Here is a 21,760-nt window from a genome sequence, read left to right as displayed (position 1 = left end):
GAAGTCACAATCGAGGAACACCTCGAATCCCGGTTTACGGATCCCATTATGGACAAATGGTTCAGGGAATTCATAGCATGGGAAGTCTTCCCCTTCTTTGATGTACTGGCCGTTAAGAGTGAACGGATATGGATCCATGGCCATTTCCGTCTTCGTGATTCGAGCGTTGTTGCGAGCCTTCATTTTCAAGGCAGCTTTGTTTCAGATCTTCCTTTGTCGGCTCGAATCCTAAGCCGAAAGTGTCCTTTCTTGAGCGCACCAGGGTGGCCCAAGATTTAGCCATTTTCTTCTTGAGCCCAAGGGTCATTTCAGGGAAATGACCTTGCTTCTTCAGAATGACGTTGATACTGGTATTTGAGTAGGGATCGAAGTCGAGATGGCACCTTTCCTCTTCTTCGATCACAAGAACATCATCTAGTGAAAACCCCCACAGATCTTCATCTTCCTCGTCATGTTCAACATGGACGATAGGAGTATCAATAACTTGAATGCGCATAGGAGAAGCATCGATGGTAATCGGGACCCCTCCAACTATGGCTTTCACTTTCTGGTGAAGCGATGACGGAATCGCCTTTAGCTCATGAAGCCAAGGGCGTCCTAATAACAGATTGAAAGAGGCCTTAATGTCCACCACCTGAAATTTGGTGCGACGTTCAATAGCCCCACTAGTTATATTCAGTACGATAGTACCCACGGCTTGACGGCGAGTATTATCGTAAGCTCGAATCCCTTGAGTGGAGGGAATCAACTCTTCATTTTTTATACCCAACTTCCTTGCGGTACGGAGTGGGCACACATTAATTGCAGAGCCATTATCAACCAGGCTCATAGGAACATTCATCTGCCTACACACTACAGTAAGGTGTAAGGCCTTATTATGTTGGTCCCCTTCCGGGGGTAAATCCTTATCAGAAAAGGAAATCAGATTGCTAGTACCCGGCAGTTTAGTAGTGAGAAAGTTGACCAACCCTTGAGGAGTCATGTCATCATCAACTCCTATCTTCACCAGAGCATTCATTACAGCCTTTCGATGCTCGTGGGAAGTGGCCAAAAGCTTCCATACATTCATTTCCACCTTGGTCTTTTGCAGTTGTTTGACCACATCGCTATTCACAGGGTCGATGGGATCAACTATCAGATGTGATTGTGGTGGAGGTGGAGGTGGGTTTAGGTTGTTGCAACCGTCCACTTCTGGTGAGAACCTTGACCTCGAGGTCCCCCCAAACATCTTCACTGGTGCCGAGAGATGAACAGGCTATGTCTTTGAGATAGACGTCTTCATCATCACTATCCCAGATCCCATTCACTTCTTCAGTGCTTGAGATAAATACAACTTCTAGCAGAGGTTCATTCACAGATTGAATGAGTATCGACGGATCAAAGGAGACTTCATCTCCCATGATAGCCAGAGCATCAGAAAGAAGACCTGTTTGAATGTTAGGCTTCTTTCCCCCTAGAGGGACAGGAAGTTGGTTATCATCAATCAGGTCTTGGATTGCGTCTTTCAACGTCCCAACACTTCTAAGTGTTTATGACCCTTGCCTTGGTGATACTTGCAATAAGTGTTGGGGTCATAGTTAGCGGTCCTATTCTCAAGTCGAGGTTCTGGAAATGGTCCGATTGGCATAATCAGTCCCTGACCATGAAAAAAGGTCATAAGCAGCATCATAAGTCATTCCCAAAGGCGTATAAAACCCTCCTTTGCCTTTGGAATCTTTGAGGAGGAGCATTAAGGGCCAGCACATCATTGATGTTGATATTGTTGGTAGCATTATTGGGCTTAGAAGACGAAGAAGAAGGAGTGTCGTTCTTCTTGTTTTTCCAAGTACTGCTGTTATTGTTGCTACCAACAGACTTCATCAGTTCGTCTTCGATATTGATTCCAATATCGTATACAACATCAAAGGTACTTAAGGGCAGAAAATTTAGGTGTTGCTTGTACTTATGAGTCAGGTTGGCAATGAACAAGCGAACCATTTCCTTCTCCTTGGGAGGATCCACCAAGAGCGCAACTGTTTCTCTCCATCTGCTTAGGTAAGTGGTGAAGCCTTCATTCTCTTTCTGTTTTGAGAATGGAGAGTTCACGTTCAAAATTCTTGGCCTGGATGTTACACTTGTACCAATTCATAAAGCTTTCAGTAACATCCTCCCAGGTCGCGACATGCTTGGATTCCAGATAATAGAACCACTGTTGACAGGCATGTTCTAAGGAAAGAGGAAACACCGTAGGGAAGAGTGTCACATCTACTCCCTTAAGAGCCATAGTTGCAGAAAAAGCCTTCAAAATGGAAAAGTGGATTATCAGTAGGCTTGAACTTGGGAAATATCAGCAGTGGAAAACTTCTCAGGAAGCTTCTCTCTTATAGACGAGGAGGTGATAGGCTGTTCCACATTAAGTGAACTCTTCGGAAAATCTTGCTCATTTGTTCCTTGATCTTTGTCCATCGCAGCAATAGTGACACTGTTTTGCTTGTCTTTCTCTACAGTGCTGACTCTAGTAGTAAGTATCTGCATCATGTCAGACAATCTTTCGATTGTCCTGTTGAGGTTCTCGATGTCTTCCTTAGTGGCCATTGGTTGAAAGTAGACTGGAGACGGATCTTGTGGAGATGATTGAGGTGGTTTCCTTGTACGCCTCTTTGGTATAAGAGGTTGTTGGGGTATGGACTCAAACCGTAACAATCTACCCTTGCTTCTTGCCCAAGTGCTGTGACACCGAAACAAACACACCTTTTAATGACCAAACTTGACCTTAACCTATCTGGATTAAAAAAAAGAAATTTTTTTTTTATTGAAGCTCTACTTATTAAAAAAAGAAAACATGGGAGGATACCATCCGACTTACTCCGAAAAAAAAAACGACACAAAAAACGAAACTTCCCTAAAATACGGTCAAAAGTGGTGCATTGACTAAAAAAGTGTGTGGACATAATATGTGAGTGATTAGGTGAGGTTATAGACGCGTGTTTTGACCGTATAGCTAGACACGACTCAATACTGGACACAAAAATCGAGAAAAAAGACTGACGAGACACATTCCTGGGCACCAAGTCACGGTTGCAGACTGTCGTGACACGGTGCAGTCTACCGTCAGACGGTAGATATTCCTGTGTCACGGCACTGTTGACCGTGACACGGCAGAACATGCCGTGACACGGTGCGCAGTTCCATGTCTGTTTTTGTGATTTTTCATATTTTAATCGATTTTAAGTCCGTACTAATTACTATGTGAGAATAAAAAACCCTCGGTCATGGGTTAAACAAAAAGAGCAAACGTATGAGGGTTAGCACCAAAACAACACATAGCATTTAGGCACGATGATGTAAAAAAGTTCGCAACCTAAAGTCAAAGATCTATGTTCAACTATTGGTCAAGCTTTGTGTGTCAAAAGGATACATGGTTAAGAGTTTGGACGCGTTAGCAAGGCAGCCTCCCTTGAGGGTGTATGCCAACGGGCGGCTCCGCGAGTTCGTGATGAAATCGAACTCGACTCCATGGTTTGGGTGGATTTAATGACTCGGATGAACCCTTATTGCATGAGCATTTTTGGGTCGATAGAGCTTAAATCCCCCAGGGCTAAGACGCATGTAGAACACATACGTTTTTTCAGAAAAATCGAAGGAAGTCGACTGTGAGAAAAGAAAATAAGCACCTGTCAGATTTTAGGACTGTCGTGACACGGCAGACTCTGCCGTGACACGGCAGTCAGAAAATCTAACTGGTGCCCTGTTTGCTTTTGCGCGCAACCAAGTTATCCAATTTTTCCTATGGGACATACCTGAATACGACGTTGAAACGTCTATGCAGATGCAAAAATGCCAAATTAATCACAGGAATATTTTTTCAAGAATCTTTCAAGTCTCATCCACTCATCTTAATTAAATACCAATCACTCAAATCGATAAATAATTAAGAATCCTCCCCAGTGGAGTCGCCAAATTGTAGGCGTCGTTCGAAGTGCGCCTACGTTAAAAGCATGTGGTGAATATGCTTGGCACTCATAGGAAGCGGGAATTGACATATACGGTAAGGGACACGATTAGGGATAAGGAAAGTAGGGAGCCGCCAACAAGTTTTTAAGGAACTTGTAAAACCGTTCACGGATCATAAAAAGGCAACCACGATAAGGGACAACGAAGGGAACAACGATTGACCCGTGAAGGTTACACCCCATTCATAATCCATGAGATTACTAACTCCATATGGTTTTGGAACCACGAAAGGAGGATCGGGGATGATGGTACGAAGTGAGTCATGGAGTCACATTTGCCCATATTGGCCTCTACTCGATTCTTATATTGAAAAGCATTCATGTGATCTCAAAGGCATACAAACAATAATTCAATTCGCTCCAAACTATTATTTAACTAAATTGGTTCAAAATTAATGCACACATAATTCTAAAAATTTGGTGATCACTTCAATTAATGATAAGATTAAAAGGATCCTAAACCGGTTGTCCAAATTATCTTATTAGGCGTGACTTTCAATTACATATTCCCTTTAAACATGCAATATGGTGATCAAAATAAATAATAGAATCAACATTAATACCAATTTAATCACAATCCCAACAACGTAAAATTGTTAGAAAAATAATAATAATAATAATAAAAGAGCATGATCCTTACTTTGAATCTGTTTGTTTGCAACTACAAAATAATAAACGAGTTAGTAACTTCAAGGAAATAATAAAACAATAACTAAATTAAATTAAATAAACTAAGGTTGATTTTGGGGCCAAACCCTCAAACGATTCTACCTTTCACGCCTTGGCTTAAGGACAGAAACTCGAGTGAAATATGGACTCCTTTGAGTGCTTGAAGAAGGAATTTTGAAGTGAAAAGGGTAGGCTAGTGTTTAGGTTAATAGCATAGAAGAGAGAAAATAAGAATCATAAAAATCCTGACTGCCACGTACATCAGAAATGAGGGGGTATTTATAGGGAAATGTGCTGAGGGAGCACACGGAACCCTAAAATGATAAAAGCCCTAAAAAAGTATCCCGTGACACGGTCAGACTGTACCGTCAAACGGTACACTTTCCCGTGACACGGTCAGTTTTGGAGTGACGCGGGAAAATTTTCAGAAAACGGAATGAAAAACGCGTTAAGGGTTTACGCGGAAAGGACACGGAACATCCCGTGTCACGGCAGACCTCCCGTGTCACGGGAAGTCCCACCGTCAGACGGGAAGGGTTCCCGTGACACGGTCAGGCTGTACCGTGACACGGTCAGTTCCAGTCCATTTTTCCGTCTAAATTCATTTTTAACCCTAATTTCTTTCGGCTTTTTAAGTGCCGATTGATAATTTCGGGCTTTTTTCTGACTTTTATTATTCGGGCTAAAATAAGAAAAAAATAATAAAATAAAAATAAATAAAATGTTTGGGCCAAAAATAAATAATAAAATAATAAAATAATAAGGTTTGGGCTTAAAATTAATTAATAAGCTTGGGCTAAAATTAAAACTATGCTTTTACCAAACATCAAAACTAATCCATGGACCTTTCAAAAGTATAAATTTAATAAAATACGATTTTTTAAGCACTCTCGGGATTAAATACTAAACCCGACCAATAGTGGCGGTGAAAGGTTATTTATCATCGGGTTTGGTTTTGGGGAGACATTTTTAGGTGTCTACACTTATCGTCAAAGCTATCCTTTTGTCTTTAAATTAATGCTTGGTCCTGTCTAGGTGCTACAACCTAAGTATCTTTGGTTTGAAGGCTAGTCTATATTATGTTGCTTTAGAATATTCAAATCTAAATAAGCTTTTGTTAGGAGCATTTATGGATGGTTGTGTCTGTTTAATTTTATGTACTGGAATTCGTAGCTTTGTTGAATGTGTTAATGCGGTTAGTATTATCTTTTTAACAAAGCTCATGTGATTTATCTGTATTAGTGGTTTCTATCTCACTGCTAACTTAATGTGAATTTTTTATAAGATGATTATGCTCTGTACTTTGTTGACTAACTTCCATAAGTTCAAGGAATTTTTATAAAAATAGCATAGAAATAAATTTCATAAAAGCAGGACATATAAATACCATAATTTTATAGATAGAATTTAACATGCACATTAATGTAGCGTTACATTAGGCAATGATCTTAGTACGGTGTTTGTCAGGAACACTAATCATTGTTAGTGTTCCTGGGAAACCCTCAAAAGATTATCTTCTACAACATCTTACTCCTATATACATGAAACTAAGAAATTAAACTGGAGATTTAGTACTACATGATGCTGGATTCTTATATAAAATACGTAGGCAACTATCTATTATGCTTTGCATTTTGAGTTGTTCTGTGATTCCAGCAATTGCAAAGTTCTTATAGTTGCCTATATATTTTTTAGTCTAGCAAAATATTTAGAATTTAAAAGATGTTTGGATAGTGCACCTTAAATAGCTGATGTGAAACATTTCATTAGATTACTATATATTTTTTTGCATTTCAGGGACTGATCATATTCGGTGGCAGATTGGATGAAAGATTATTTCAGTTTCTCGGTCTTCACAATTACAGGTTTGGCCTGCTTCTGCCCAGTTCCCAATGGTGTTTGGACATCTTCTGCATGATCCTTTTGTGGAGAAATCTCTGGGACTTGGCATGTGAAGTGCTTCTTTGGGGTCATTCCGCCAAAGCAAAGTTTTTTTCTTTGCACGGATTTGTTATAGTGGCTGCTCGGACTCATTTTCTTTATCCCCCAATTCTGTAGGGCTTTTCTCTAAAGTTTTCTTGCGCTTAAATGATTCAACATCTTGCTGAGGTAACTCAAGTGTTTCAGTGCAAGGGTCTTCCTGTGTTTGCATTTGGGAAGAAGTTTTGATGTTTGGGGTTGGAATGACTGGTTCAGGATTTCCTAATCCCACAGTCTGCTGCGCATCCTTTTCATTTCCATCTTTTCCTTGGTTGGAGCTGCTATCAAATGGTTGCAACGCTTCTCGTGTGTTAGGATCTTCCTTAGGTTCAATGCTCTTGAGAGTCCCCTCTAGGATATAGTTCTGTCCTAAATGCAATGTCAGGCCTACTTTAATGTAGAACGGCATGCTGCTGAGCATGTCTTGAATAACCTTGAAAGCGTCATGGTTATCCTATATTGAATTGATAACTTTGTTAGAGTCATGCCGATAATATGGCAACATTAACACAATAGAGTAACGCATTAACAGTTTAATACATGAACACATTAAGACATGAACATATTAACACATTAAGACAATAGATTAACACATCTTGCAAAGGTGACTAAAGTATCATTAACACATTAACTCAATAGAGGTGGGACTGATTAGTAGCATTATTCTTCATTTTATGCTTTGCTTGATTTATTTGCTCCTTTTTTCTTTATATATTTTTGTAAATGGTATTGATTAGCAACATTACCCTAGAGTTTGTGATTTATTAAGGACATGCATTTTTACTCTGCATTTGTGCAAAAGTTTCTTTTTTTTGTGTTCTAATTCACTGAAATATAACATATATACTGCTTTATATGTTCATCTTTACTGGACTTTTTGACATACTATTGTTGATTATTCATTGAAAAAGCTATATGAGCTGGCAGGTCACAAACTTAAGACAAACACATTAATTTGGTTGAATTTGGAACTATAAGCAGAACATAGATGAAATAAACAATTCAAAAATTTTTGGATAGCATAATTTTGTGGTGCACATGAAGAGCTAGCTGGTTTAATGGAAGGATACAAGAAGCAAAAATAAGTGGAGTTGATCAACTTATTCTAGTATAATTTTTTTTTTGTTTTTTTTTTTGTGGGGGGGGGGGGGGAGAATCTTTTTAGTATAGTTACCTGAACCAAGAGTTTTAAGACTATAATGATTTAAACACCTAGGCAAAACTCTATATAATTTCTGAAGTATAAGCTGCTCTAAAATTAGGGTCTTTAATTTGTATAGTATGAGCTGCTTATGCATCCTCATTAAATGACCCTTATTTTCCATTTTGATATCCATAATAGTCATTGTCTTCAAAAGTAGTAGATGTGAGCAGATTCAACTTGAGAGAGATTAAATCTAACTTGAGTAATCTCAAGCTCAACTATATTGTTGCTTGTAATAAAAATGCATCAACTAGAACTTTCATGTATTCTTACATAGTTTACAAAGTATTCATAAACTATTCTAAAAATTAGAATGTTAGTATATAGTAATTGTAACTTACTGCTTCTTTTATGGCATAGATTTCAGCTGCGCTACACCTGAACAATCTTTCTGTGTCATCATTGAATGTGGTGAATGCCATAGTACCTGTGTCATCACTTGCCTCAAATTTAAAAGTAATCCTGGCAGAAAGGTGTGATGATTTTTGTTAGCTACAGTCTTAACAAATAGGTATGGTTTTAAAAATGAGATGGAGTTATACCTCTTAGTGGAAATGCATTCTTTCTTTGAACAAGAAGAGCAAGAATAGCGCTTATGCAATGGAAGATTGGTGCGTTTCCAGCAGTTCGAACAACCTGTATATGCCTTCACTTTTTCTAATTCTGCATACTGAATGGTTACTTCTATCCATAGAAGTTCATCCTGTAAACTTGAATAATTTGAACAAATGTTATTCAATGAAAGTTAAACATACTTAAAGGATAGCTACTCAAAGTAGCCTATCAAAATAGCATAATTATTCAAAGCTACTTAAAGTAGCATACTTAAAATATGTTTTGACTATCTTGTAAGATAAAACTAAATAGCTTAAAATTAATCATGATTATAGTATAAGTAAGAGCATGATTATAGCATAAACAGATTATTATAAGAATAATTAAACTAATGTAATCAGATTTAAGATGCTTTATACTATTTGTATGTGTAGTTAATGTACAGGTTACCATAGTGCTTGACATAGGTTAGACTATAGTTATGTATATTATTTTAGTTCCATCATAAATGTAATAGAGCTAACATGATCTTCACATATATAAAGTAATAAATGTATACCTTTTCATCCTTTAGCAGTAAAGTTTGGAATCTAACTGTTTTTTTCGAAGATAGTGTGTCCCTTCCCTTTTCAGCAACAACTACCCTTACTATATAAGATTTGCTTGCTGCATTTAACTGATTCAAGTACATATACTCTGGTTTCTGCCTAGCTGCTTTGTATTTTTGACCTGTGTATAGAAACCTTTCTATATTATTTTGTATAGTAGGAGTGCTACATTGATAATATCAAACATTACAATAATAAATATCTATTTAATCTTAAGTAAACAAGCAGATAATATGGAATTTTTGAAGCAAAAACATTAAGAATAAGTATAGTAAAGGATTATGCAAGTAATCTGTAAAAACAGAAACCATACCTGCCATGGTTAACTAAGTTAGTGCTCCATGGTTTGATTCTTCTGTGAAAAAATCGAAATTCTAAGGAGCAAATGTTTTTATATAAGTTAAGACAGAATTTAAGAATAGAAAATAGAAGTTAGAAATTGGGAAAGGGTTTGGTAACAGTAGTCAGAATTACCAATGGTAATTTTTTCAACCTTCTTACTGTTTCTATTGTTCAACCATACCTCTGGTAAAGAATTCTAGCTGCCCACTGTACTTTTATATTCATTTTTAAACCTTGGAAAAGTTTATTTTCTTTATTTAAAATAGAATAATAGTAACTTTCTTTTTGTAAAAGATCTGAATTCATGACAGCCACACTTTAGTAAAATATTGTAGTACAATCTTCCTTTTTTAAGGGAATGGCTTCTACAATCTGTCAAAATCATATCAGACCTAAAACTGATAGCATTAGTCTATGTAATATATATATATAGAAATTCGAAATCTTTATTTTGCTTGAAAACAGATTGTGTACATTTGACCTTAATGGGCTGCCATGTAAGCTTATAGGCTTTTAAAACCCACAAGAACAAAAAAATTTGGGCTTTTAAATGTGCATTTTATAGCAATCCTAATTTATGGCAAAGAATGACAAATATTCAATTCTATTTTTCCCTTAACACAAGTTTCTTGCATAGTAAATAAAGCTAAGTATTAATCTAAAAACATTTTCAGTCAAAGGCTTAATTAGCTCATCAGATGAGTTAACTGAACTCCTCTTACCCATTACTCTGAAATTCTTAATCTGTCATGAGATTGAGCACTGTGAGGCTGAATATTTGACATTTGCTAGGCTTCTAAGTTTGTTGGTGAAGTTGGTTACAAAAGAAGTGTCATTAAGGGCTGGAAGGGTGGGCTTAAAGAGAGGAAGTTTTTTTTATTGAGGTTGATGGTTTGGGGTTGTGGTATTCAAGGACTCCGCAACAGTAGAATTGTCAAAGGTCGGTGCCGCTTCTTGTAACATAAGGCCGAGCCATCATAAGGAAGGTAGCACCAGGGTAATGAGGCTAAAGAAGAGATCATCATTAAGTGCAGCATTAATCAGCCTTAGGAGATAAGTTTTGCCAGGTTTTACAGCCAATTTGAAGGTTTCTGCAGATAAACTTTTGTGATTATTCACAGTTTATATATTCAGTTGAGTTATTTAAGACAATGTTAAATTTTCCTTGCATATACCTTTAGCTGAGCCAATGTATAATAGTCTAGGAAGGCCATTGATGGTGTAGGCATCTGATACATTTGGACCGCCTCTTGTTTTTATTGCTTGGTTAATGACTGCCTCAGTGCCTGCATTCCACCATTCTCCTGCAAGTCCTATGATACTATCATTAGAGAACTAAAGAGATATTAAAATTATCATTAGGGAGGGAAAGAGATATTAAAATGAGAGGCTCAAAGAGGAAATTTAAAATATTATGTACTGTACATGCAAAGGACATAGTTCAGTGGCATAAGGATCATGGAATGTGTAATTTTGCAACCATAAAGGAAGAATTTGGACCTGATCACGACTTTCAGCATAAGCTACACACTTCTCAGTGTATCTTCTATTAGTCAAGCTTAACATAATTTCATTCATGGACCATTCTTTATCCTTCTTATTTTTCAGATAGTCAATCCACTTGTCAGAAATATGCATTATTAGGTGATAGGGTTTCTTGTAGTTGGAACCATCCCACGCATTGAAGACCCTGATAAGTTGAGCCGCCTTAGATTAATGAGAAAAGTTACGATATTTTAGAGATTTAGAAAAATCAGAAATCTCAGCTCAAACAAATTAAAGTCTTTTAGACTTGCAACAAACTTACCGAGCAGCAACAGCCCATTCACGATACACAATGTTCCCTTCTTCATGATTGAAACCAAATTTCAAGTATCCTATAAAATAAACATAATTAATATGAATGTATAACTAATATTCCTACATGCCAAGCTACATGGTGACAAAAGGTGGCATCATAGATAGGCTATAGGCAAGAACCATACATTTTTCACTTAATACAGCATAGAGACATAATTTACAATTGATGCATTACTGGATACTTCAACCTAACTAAAAGATTATTGTTTAAGTGTAAACATTTTAGCGGGATTTTGGTGCAGATAAGAATATCACCTTGAGAAAATTGCTCGAGACCAGCTTCGTAATTTTCATTGAGCTGATTTTGATCCACGTATCTCTTCAGTCTGTATTCAAAATGATCTATGTAGGGTTCCAAGGAAAGATCCACATCCAAGATTCCCAGATTCTCTGTCTCTACTTCAGCATTTTCCATTGCTTGACTGCTTTCAGTCGCACTTGCTGAGATTGCAGGACAATACTTCATCTGTCAAAGAAAATGGGCATTTTTAAGCTACTGCATCTAGGATTCTAGACAAATTTCCAGTACTGTGAGGGTTTACAGGAAATACTGGACATCAATATATACAATTAAATTTTCAGCAATACTCAGTTATTGCAAGATGTTGATGAGCACTTCAACATTGGAGATTAAAATCTGATGAAAATTATTTCATAACTTTTTAACCATTGAATATACAGATGATTACTTTAATCATCATAAAAACTCATGGAAACCAAAAAAAAGTTACATTTTAGTAATGAAAACACACACGATGCAGTTCAATGCTGATGTCATAAAGCCATTTGAATCAATTTCTCCTCATTCCCGAATAAGATAACATTTTAATACCGCCCATCATCTGTCTACTACAAGTCTACAATTAAAGAAAATTGGAAGTATGACTACTTATTGCTTAGAACTTGCAGTTTGTAAGAGCATTGATTAAAAGATCATCCCTGGCAATGCATCAAGCTTATGATGCAAGAATTATTCATAATATGAGAGGATGAAGACTCAAGTTTAGCTTACAGAACACACTAGTTGAGATCATAACTACTTTTGTGCCCGTGACATGTAAATATATGCACCACATCAGAATAAAGAATTGAAAGTGAAATGAAGAATCTGCTGAAAAATAAAACCATATAGAATAAATAAATGTCATATTTGAGGAAAGCAATGTGAAAAAACCCCCACAAAAAAATAGTTATAACTTTATGCATGACCTAGTATAGAAACCTCAAATCAAATTAGCTTTCTCTTCAAAATTTTTGCCCTGCAATGCAAAAATGATAAGCTATTTATTGACGGTCATTTAAGTTTTAAACCTGTTGATTAACCTGAACAAAAGTTAAACATAGAATAAATTAGCTTACCGAGCTTAGTTAGTGCATAGCTGCCTAGATTACTCCTGCTATCTTTAGGACCGCATAAGATACAACATTTTTAACAGAGTTCTCTGAATGCTGTAAAGTAGGAGCTACCGATATAACTTTCACTTTATATGCAGATCGTGCACGTGAAAGCGCCACATATAGCTGTCCATGTGAAAAACATGAGCGAGGGAGATAGATTAACGCTTGATCTAAAGTTTGTCCCTGTGACTTGTTAATAGTCATTGCAAAGCTCAACTTGATAGGAAATTGGCTCCTCTGAAATTGGAAAGGATATTTCTGAGAGCTCGATGGCTGAGTTTAATTCTAGGTATGAAAACATGTTCTCCTTGATACTGCCCGACCGACATCACACACTCAATTAAATTAGGGATAAACCTTTTACATTAGAAGACGTGTTCCATTGCATAAACCAGAAGAGGGAAGGAGGTTTCTAAGTAATATTACAGGCAATTTTCTTTGAGCATAAGATTGTGAGGACTCATTCCCCCTGGACATAGTTTATTTAGGAATTCCGTAGGATATACACTGCCACTATCATCTAGAATAGTGTCATAGCTTGTGTAAGAGATGGCTTGTCCTGGGAATCTCTCGATCATGAAAGAATTTATAGTATCAACGTCGTCGTTTATAGGTGTTAGAACAGCCCTTCTTGAAAAGATCTGAGGATCTAGAGCACCTGAACCAAGTTCTGGAAAAGAAGACTGAAGTAACTCTTGTATTGGATCAGCATCAGGCTGGAAAGTTTGCACTATCTGTGGAGGCAACTGAACAAAATCATTTTCCATGGTTTGCAATTCACCGTTTCCTAGTGAAAGCAAAAAACTGACAGAATGAAGGATCCTCCTTGGCTCTAAGATTTTCAGTTAATCTGAATCTTCTCAAATGCTGCCATATATAACTACTCACTACACTTGCTTCGACTACTTCTCTCTGAGTCTTGTTAGGAACAACATGCAACACTTGTCGGAAATCTCCACCAAAGACAATTACTTTCCCACCAAATATAATATCACTATCGCATATGTCTTGCAATAAAAGGTCAAGAGGTTCTAGATTTTGCTTGTTTGCCATTGATGCTTCATCCCAGATTATAAGAGATGTTTCCTTTATTAATGCTGCTAAGCTACTTTGCTTAGAAACACTGCACGCTAATGAAGCATCACTATCCATTGGAATCTTGAATCTTGAGTATGCTGTTCTACCTGACGGAATATTTTCCGCGGCTATTCCAGATGTAGCAGTAGGTAAAACTATCTTATTCATGAGGCGAATCTCAACATATAATGCATTATATAAGAACGTTTTGCCGGTTCCACCAGGACCATCTACAAAAAACGCCCCTGGTCTTCCTTCCACTATATGCTGCCTAATACAAGTAAAACTTTCCTTTTGTGCGGTATTTAGCAAGCCATGGCTCTCGATACAAGCCTGAGGAATCGGAGCATCTAAGGCATCTTGAATGTCTTTTGTTCTATCAATCTGGTTATCATTGTCATCCACTAAAACAGCAAACCACAGGCAGATAATGACTTTCCCATGGCCTCTAGATGCTGCTCAACTAATCTGACAGTTAATCTCTTAATTTTGCTTTTACACCAGGGTATTGGTGTGCAAAATCTTCTGACAATGCATAATAATATTTATGCCATAATTCTTTAGGGTCACTTGGCTGACAAAATATAAGAACAGTTGCAAATAGTTGGCGTAAAGCCCCAAGGAGCTGAAGTTCAGTTGCTTCAGCCAAACAAATGCTTGCAGCAGCATCCTCTTCCAAAATGCCAGCTTTAAGACATGCTTCTTTGAAAGTTGCACACACATAACCTTCAGCCGTGCGCAGGTCTGTGAAATATTTTGGACTTTTGACATTCAGTAATAGAAAAGGTAAAAGCGTTCACCCTCCGAAGGAACGACAAAAGCTAATCGCCCTATCATCACTTTTTTATTTTGCCGTTCGGACCATGATTTTGCTGAAGCATCCCACTTATAGTGTTCAAGAAATTCTACATATGAGTAACCAAGACCATTATCAGTAGCTGCATTCATACGGAAGAACTCTGTTAATTGAGTCTTAGCATAAACACCGCTTGCAATACCAATATCCATATGTTCATAAGGGCGTACACAAACAGTGTTCATGTCTGGAATATGAACTGACAAAGGTAAGACTGGTGGATGCATCTCAAATAAATCAAATCCAAAAATTCTCCAAGGTGCCTCACATGGTGACACCCACCTCCCTGACTGAAACTGAGCAATTTCATCATTAGAATTTTTATCTTCAGCCAAAATATTGAAGGCCACTAGATCATGTCCCTTGTAAACATACTATATAAATATTTCACTGCTTTAATAGTTGAACAAACTTCTACGTTCAAATGATAATCAAAGAGTGCTGCGAGGTAGGGGTTATAAGGGACAACCCATCGATTATCTAACTAAGCATTTCTGACTTTCACTTGTTCTCCAGTATCAGTTCTCTTATAACAAGGATAGCCATCTTTATTTGTTGTTGTTTGTGCGGTGAATTGTTTTGGGTACCCATTTTTACAAGAAACAACATTATCCTTCTTTCTCATACAAGGACACTCTGGATTTAAGTGGCCACATGGTCCATGCATCATATGCCTTAACACAATTTTACGCAGCTCAGGCTGAGTAGCAGGAGGTATTTCTGCACAAACATATCTATCATAATCAGCAGGACACTTCATCTTATGCTGTTGCTCCATAATCAAGAGAAAATGAGCATGTGGCAATCCTCTTTTCTCAAATTCTATGACATATATCATTGCTACTACTTTACCAAATACTTTGTCTTTCTTTAATTTTTTTCAGAGCAATCAACTTTGCTCGAAATATACGAGCAACTAATTCTGGCCGGTCTTGTGCAGTCTCACCGGGCTCTAGTTCGGCTTTTATTTCTGGCCAATTTGCGTTGCAAGTCATAGTGAAAAAGAGATCAGGTTTCCCGTATTTCTGAACAAGATCCATTGCATTAAGATATCTCCTTTTCATATCACGAGGGCCTCTTATAAATGATGGTGGCCGCAAAATGAACTTATGACCAACATTAGCTGCACTTGTCTGGCCACTCTCTACCGTGTCTAGAATCCCTTTATAAAGATCCGCTCTTATTGTATCTTGATTTTGCCGAAAAAAATCTAACCTTGTGTTTTCAACTTTGATATACATGTCTGTGATGTACTGCGGAAATGCACGGCCTGCTCTTAAGAGCATGTTTAATTTCATGCTCTAATTTGAAGCTTATAACAATCGTACTCCCTTGCAGAGATATTCTTATCAGCTTTGGTATGTCTTTAGACGCTCCTATAAACATTAAAGTCCAGAGAAAATTCAAATTAAGCATGCGATAAGGAAACATAGGCATAGAAACAATTTTAAAAAGAATACCATAGTTCTTTTAAGAACTTACGAGCAGCCTCTGCATCTAGAAAATCTACCGGAGTGTGCACCGCCCATGACTGTATCAGATCAGGTTCGGTTGCCATTTATCTATCTCCACCATAAGAAGTTTTCTTTAAACCCTGATGCCAACCACATTCGCCTCTTAAGAATAGCAGGGGATAATGCAAAGGATCATAACACCCATAAAAATGGGCAATCCGATGGGATTTTGAAGACTTTGCTGTTACAAGAATATGCGGCCATGAACTCTGACTTGACGAAACACTATCAGGCCAGATAACAACAACTTCATCTGAAGTGGGAGCATTATATACCCTTTGATCTGGTACAGTGTTTGAATTTATTATAATGTTAGTACGCTCATCAAAATTTACTTCTTTCAAAGAGCGGAAAAATCTTGCATATGGATTATCTTTAGTTATTTGCATTAATTTGTCAATAACATCCTGTCTTAATTCAGGAAAGCAGTCTGTTCTGTGTTTCAATTTATTTTGGCCATCATAGAAATAAAGCTGCAGATACTTTGGACCATTCTCATCTGGTAATAAGTCTGGTACAGAATGATATATTTGGCCATGTAGTTTAAAGACATATATACCTTTGTATGTTTCTCTATTAGTCTTACCTCCAATTGAACTAAAAGCAAATAAGTTATTGTATAATCGAGCATATCTTCTAAAATGCAGAGCATCTTCATCTCTTGAAGTAAAAAGCCTTACTAATTCAGGGAGATATTCATTTTCAGCTATTTTAATATCACCATTGCCACAACAAAAATGTAGAGTTTCAAACTCACACTTCTTAGCTCCACATTTATCACAGTAAGTAGGTGGAGATAATTCTAGGGGATGCGTAGGTAATGGTTTTCCTATAGTAGCCGCAGGGGTTTCTGTAATAGCATTAAAGGATATTTGAGATAATTCGATTGTGCAACAGTGTATATGTGCTAAATGCGTAAACTGAAATCACTACTAAACCTTACTTTTAGCAGCATCCCTTAGATGTTTTGAACTTTGGCCATTTGTTGGTGTAACTCTGAGAGCCAAAGGCCTCTCTGTAGCACGACCAAAAGGAAATTAAGCCAGATCTTATTAAAAAGTACTATATATATATTCACTTTAGTAACTCAAAGTAAGGCAAAAGACCCACTTTCAAGTACAATATATTTCGAAGGTCTTGATTTAGGCTTTTTTGACTTTGGTTGTTCTGCTTGACTATACAAAGAATAAAGAACTTATGAATTTGGTTCACAAAAAAAATAATTTTATTATTTTAAATGATCTATTTTACCTAGTAGAATTATGAGTTGATAGCAAAGCACTCATTCACTTTGATTTTCGACCTTGAGATGATGGTCTCTTAAAATTAATAGGTGCATCAGCTATCATATAAACAATTAAAACAATAACTTAGCAATTTGAACATAAAATAAACATCATAAATCAGTATAGCAATGCGCATATAAATAGAAAAATTTATCGTAAGCATTATGCAAATTTTTCAGATATACCCATATTACTTTGCTGCAGACCAAGTCATCTCAACAATTTGCACATTTCAACAATTTGCACAAGTCACTAATGATTCCAGTTTATGTCATTAACTGTAAAAAGAAAACATATAAAAATTCTTAGAAGGTGCAGTTAACAAGATGTTTTTTTAATATAAAACAAGGAGCAATTTAAAAAACTCTGCAATTTAAATTCACACAAATTCGATCAACCTAATACATTAACCTGCATATCTCCTTCAATTCAAGCAAATGTTTACATGTTCTAGTATTTGTTCTGCGTAAACTCCTGTGATTAAAGCAACATCAATAACAATAATTCTTGAATTTTACACTGATCTCGAGTTGAAATTGCAATATCCCCCTATTTTCACTGCCAAAAAACAAAATAAAATGAATTCTACTAATCTACTACGTTATTTTGTACCTTAGTAAGAACATCTGCATATCATTAACAATACTTGCTATGTAATATTTTATAGAGCCATTGAAACTTGTCATTATCTCATCTTGTTACCTCCTCTAACTTTAATCCTACCTTTGAGATTTCCTTTTCTCCCCTATTCCCTCACATGCTTATATACATACATGAACTAAGTTATACAATCGAAATCTGAATATCAGTATACATACATAGCTACCACTTTAAACTGCGAACAGAAAAGCTAATGCGTAATTAAACTTGTATTTATATTTTCCATGTAGCTTCCAAAAATAAAACACTGAACATATTTAACACCAAACATGAAAGAGAACTGTCAAATTAAGAAGACATACAATCAACAATAAAATTAATCAAAGAGCAATATTAAATTAAGAAGCCATGCAAACAACAATAAAATTATAAAATTTTCTTGAAGCAACTACAAATCAAAAGTGCATCCATTTATTATTCAAAATACACATTACATTATATTTCAGTTACAGCCTTCAAGTCTGTTTTCTAATGAAAAATTTCAGCCATTACTACTCATAGACTTAGGCTCTAAGAAAAAAAGGAAAGATAATAAGCATATGTCAATGCTAAACCTAAACACCTGTACCCAGGCAAACAACTTTCTACCCAAAATACTAAAGTAAGACTCCAAATAGGCTAAACAAACTTTGCGCGATTCCAAACAGTCTCTAATTCAGGTATGTCATAAACCAAAGGCTCAGCAACTCTAACAGTAGAAGAAGATGCTGCTTCTAATGCTGTAACCAAACGTCTTTTCATTGGAGCAGCTGGAGGCAAACCAATCTTAGGTATTTGAAACCTCTCAGAAGTAGGAGTCAAGCATTCATCAGTAGCAAAGTTTTCTTCTCTGGCAGCCAAATGCTCCTTTAATTGGTAAAACCTTCTTTTTAAAGCACTACAAGCAACATGCTTCTCTGAAACTGCACCATAATTAGCATCAATGATCTCTAGATTATACTTAGTCACCAAGTAATGAATAGCTCTTTTGGAAGCCTTTTGCCTCGCATCAGTTAACTCAGGACAAGCATCACTATATATGCATTCCATTTCACCTCCATTATGTGGGCAAGACACTGTTAGCCAAGACACAAAACCCAAAATTTCAACCCAAACAGTCTCTAATGGACTCACTTCTGCTCCAGTCCTTGTAACAACAACTCCTAAAAAGCCTACAAAGTCAATCGTCACATGGACAACATCATCAGATGGTTTTTTGCCCAAATTCCTCTGTGCAGCAGGCATCACTATCCCTTTTTCACTACATAACTCAACCACCTTATGCTTAAAAAGCTTACTGCATAGCTGATACATCCTTGCTCTATCGAATGTAAAATCATTCACCCGCACCCCAAATTAGTTCATCAATTTCTGCACAACTTTTTGAGTTGCCCTCTCTTGGGACTCCTCAACGGTATTAGCTTCCCCACTGAAAAATACAAATTCAGACTTCCCACATCCAGTCTTAATCCAAACACAAGCATTATTCCTATCCTTATCTATGAAACCATAAACCGGTTTAGGAAAATTTAAGCAATCAACCAATTGACCTAAAAGAGGTCGAAATGGAATGGCAATTTTGCTTGACTAAATATCCATAACCTGTAACCGGCAAAAAAAAAAAAAAAATTGAAACATATACATCCTCTAAACTTAAACTACAATCAAAGTACAACAACTAAGGTAACATATGTAAGAAAACTAAGCCACCTTATAAAATTCCAATTTAAATCACCAACAATAAACTTACCAACAGTAGCTGCAAGTAATTTTACCAGTACAGCCAGCTCCAAGTGCATAGACCTAAAATTATTCTTTTTTTCCTTTTTTTTTATCCAAAAAAAAAAGAAAAAAACACAAAACACAAGGCCAAAAAAAATTAAGCTATCTAACCAAATTCAAGGTTTCAGAAATAACACAAATGCATAAACAACCAATTTCAAGTAATTGTTCTAATTTATTTATCTATAAAAAATGCATAACTGTAAAATAAAAAATTGTACATCAATGTATGTCCAGGAAATTATGGTATATAAAAGTTCAAGATTCATTAAGTCAATATCCAATGCTGTCTGTACAAATGAGATCCATATGGAATTCAACCCATCATATTACATTTTTATGAAAAACTAACTAACCAATTACCCCAGCAAAGTTTCACATACAAACCTTTTCTTTCAGAAGATAAAGAAGAATTAGCAAGTCAGAAATCTATAATAAATTGAAGCAAACCAAACATGCAGCACATATATATAAATAAATAAACTGATAGCAAAGAATAAACCAAAGGACATATCCCATATATTTTATTTGCCAAAAAAGCCAGATCATATAAATTGTTCTAGTACATCATAAAAAAATATCTCCTCCTCAAAAATTATTAAATAATACACTGCAACTAAAAACGACATCTTAAATATACTCTAGTTTATTTTTATTATTATTTTAGTAGCTAAAAAGAGAAAAGTAATTTTTATCTCCTCAGAAAAAAAGGAAGTGAGTACACACTAAAACCCCTCTATCAATTTTTAAATACACATAGATACACATCACCGTACCAAACAATTTCCTGTATAAATACTATATTTGACTAGTGCACTCTCCAAAAGCAATTTCCGCTATCACTGTAGTCTCTGAAGCTAAGTTCATATTTAAATAATAAATTAATAAGACAAATTTACAAGAGATTATTTTTTGTTCATAATCTTTATAAAATCCTTAACAAATTTATAAGAGAAATTTACAGGACATTAATTTTTATGCACAATTCTAATTCTAATTTTATTTAAATTAGCTAACTTATGTTTTTAATTGATAATTTAATTATGAGCACTATAAGTAAATTGATACTATAAGTAAATTTGATTAAATTTGATACTGTAAGTAAATTGATACTATGAGTGATTCTGATGCTATTAGTAAATTTGATTAAAAACACTTCTCACGTCTTTATTTTTTAATTGATATTTTGAGTATGCACAAATTTACTTATAGTATCAAGATTATGCACAAATTTTCTGCTGACAAATACTCAAGGGGAGAAATTCTGAGTATGAGTAAAAGCACAAATTTTAATCAACATACCTTACAACAAGAAACAACCAGATCCAAAACTACACCACCACTTGCTCCTTCAAATTGCGCAACTACACCACCATCAGCTCCTCGAAATCGCGCAACTACACCACCATCAGCTCCTTGAAATTGCGCCATCGACTCAGCCGCTGCAACACCCATACACAATCAGAAAACAACAATTAATCTACTAAGAAAGAAAAAGGAAAAAACGAAAAGGAAATACTTAAACTTTATAAAAACAGAGGAAAGGAAGGAAGACATAGCTAATCAGGAAAAAAGCAGGAAAAAAAGAGAGAGAGTAAGTGGTAAGAACACCGATAAAGAAAGAGAAATAGCCACGCGTCAGCCCAGTGAGAGCACATGCAATGTAAAAGCGAAAAGACCGAAATAGCCCAGTCAACCTAGTCAATTAGGGAAGGGTGCTAAGGGCCAGGGAGGGCAAAAGCGTCAATTTCCTATTCATAAGGAACAGTAAAATTGCTACAGCCTTGGTGCTTGGGGCTTTTAGAAGGGTTATAGATTAGAGGCTTAATGGGTATCGTTTTGGGCCTGCGTTTTGTTAAGAAAAGGGTGTCGTTTTGGGCCGGGTGTACCATTCTCATGGTACACCCGGGTGTAGGGATTAGGAATTGTAAAAAACAAGTATAACCTTAGTTTTTTACTTGTATTTCTTGCAATTGTGTTTCAGGGAAAAAAAAAAGG

At 36.1% G+C, this 21,760-nt stretch overlaps 2 protein-coding genes across 11 annotated transcripts; both read right to left on the bottom strand.

Moving 5' to 3' along the window:
* Positions 1–6,039: 6,039 nt before the first annotated feature.
* LOC110730740 (replication protein A 70 kDa DNA-binding subunit D-like) lies at positions 6,040–21,420 on the bottom strand. 10 transcript variants are annotated; one of them, XM_021910561.1, is made up of 15 exons: positions 21,065–21,419; positions 19,731–19,803; positions 17,527–17,619; positions 17,307–17,397; positions 17,166–17,230; positions 16,999–17,070; positions 11,466–11,676; positions 11,158–11,227; positions 10,851–11,040; positions 10,526–10,654; positions 9,322–10,441; positions 8,960–9,129; positions 8,388–8,548; positions 8,187–8,307; positions 6,040–7,095 (listed from the first exon to the last, which is right to left on the bottom strand). In XM_021910561.1, exons 11-15 carry the CDS (start codon positions 9,326–9,328, stop codon positions 6,673–6,675), a joined length of 882 nt encoding a protein of 293 aa, XP_021766253.1. In that variant the 5' UTR covers positions 9,329–10,441; positions 10,526–10,654; positions 10,851–11,040; positions 11,158–11,227; positions 11,466–11,676; positions 16,999–17,070; positions 17,166–17,230; positions 17,307–17,397; positions 17,527–17,619; positions 19,731–19,803; positions 21,065–21,419; the 3' UTR covers positions 6,040–6,672. The 10 variants fall into 10 exon arrangements, with proteins under 10 accessions (XP_021766253.1, XP_021766256.1, XP_021766255.1 ...); XM_021910564.1 differs by lacking the exons at positions 16,999–17,070; positions 17,166–17,230; positions 17,307–17,397 and having other exon boundaries at positions 9,322–9,363; positions 10,073–10,441; positions 21,065–21,420; XM_021910563.1 differs by lacking the exons at positions 17,166–17,230; positions 17,307–17,397.
* On the bottom strand, positions 16,100–19,294 carry LOC110730737. The gene is made up of 4 exons (XM_021910557.1): positions 18,630–19,294; positions 17,166–17,230; positions 16,999–17,070; positions 16,100–16,905 (listed from the first exon to the last, which is right to left on the bottom strand). Exons 1-4 carry the CDS (start codon positions 19,292–19,294, stop codon positions 16,100–16,102), a joined length of 1,608 nt encoding a protein of 535 aa, XP_021766249.1.
* Positions 21,421–21,760: the final 340 nt, after the last annotated feature.

This window comes from Chenopodium quinoa, unplaced genomic scaffold (assembly GCF_001683475.1).
Source record: "Chenopodium quinoa cultivar QQ74 unplaced genomic scaffold, ASM168347v1, whole genome shotgun sequence".
Taxonomy (NCBI): Eukaryota; Viridiplantae; Streptophyta; class Magnoliopsida; order Caryophyllales; family Amaranthaceae; genus Chenopodium; species Chenopodium quinoa.
The sequence above is the reverse complement of the archived record's forward strand: the minus strand, read 5'-3'. Positions and strand labels throughout refer to the sequence as shown.

What these genes read in the sequence shown, in the direction of transcription:
- LOC110730740 (XM_021910564.1), bottom strand. An exon ending in GAATGCATTTCCACTAAGAG is followed by an intron (nt 8,308 to 8,387) that starts GTATAACTCCAT and finishes CCTTTCTGCCAG; the next exon opens with GATTACTTTTAAATTTGAGG. An exon ending in TCTATGCCATAAAAGAAGCA is followed by an intron (nt 7,096 to 8,186) that starts GTAAGTTACAAT and finishes AATTCAATATAG; the next exon opens with GATAACCATGACGCTTTCAA.
- LOC110730737 (XM_021910557.1), bottom strand. Translation starts at nt 19,294, where the DNA reads ATGTATCAGCTATGCAGTAAGCTTTTTAAGCATAAGGTGGTTGAGTTA. An exon ending in ACTGTTTGGAATCGCGCAAA is followed by an intron (nt 17,231 to 18,629) that starts GTTTGTTTAGCC and finishes TTCTTTGTATAG; the next exon opens with TCAAGCAGAACAACCAAAGT. An exon ending in GAAATATATTGTACTTGAAA is followed by an intron (nt 17,071 to 17,165) that starts GTGGGTCTTTTG and finishes GTCGTGCTACAG; the next exon opens with AGAGGCCTTTGGCTCTCAGA.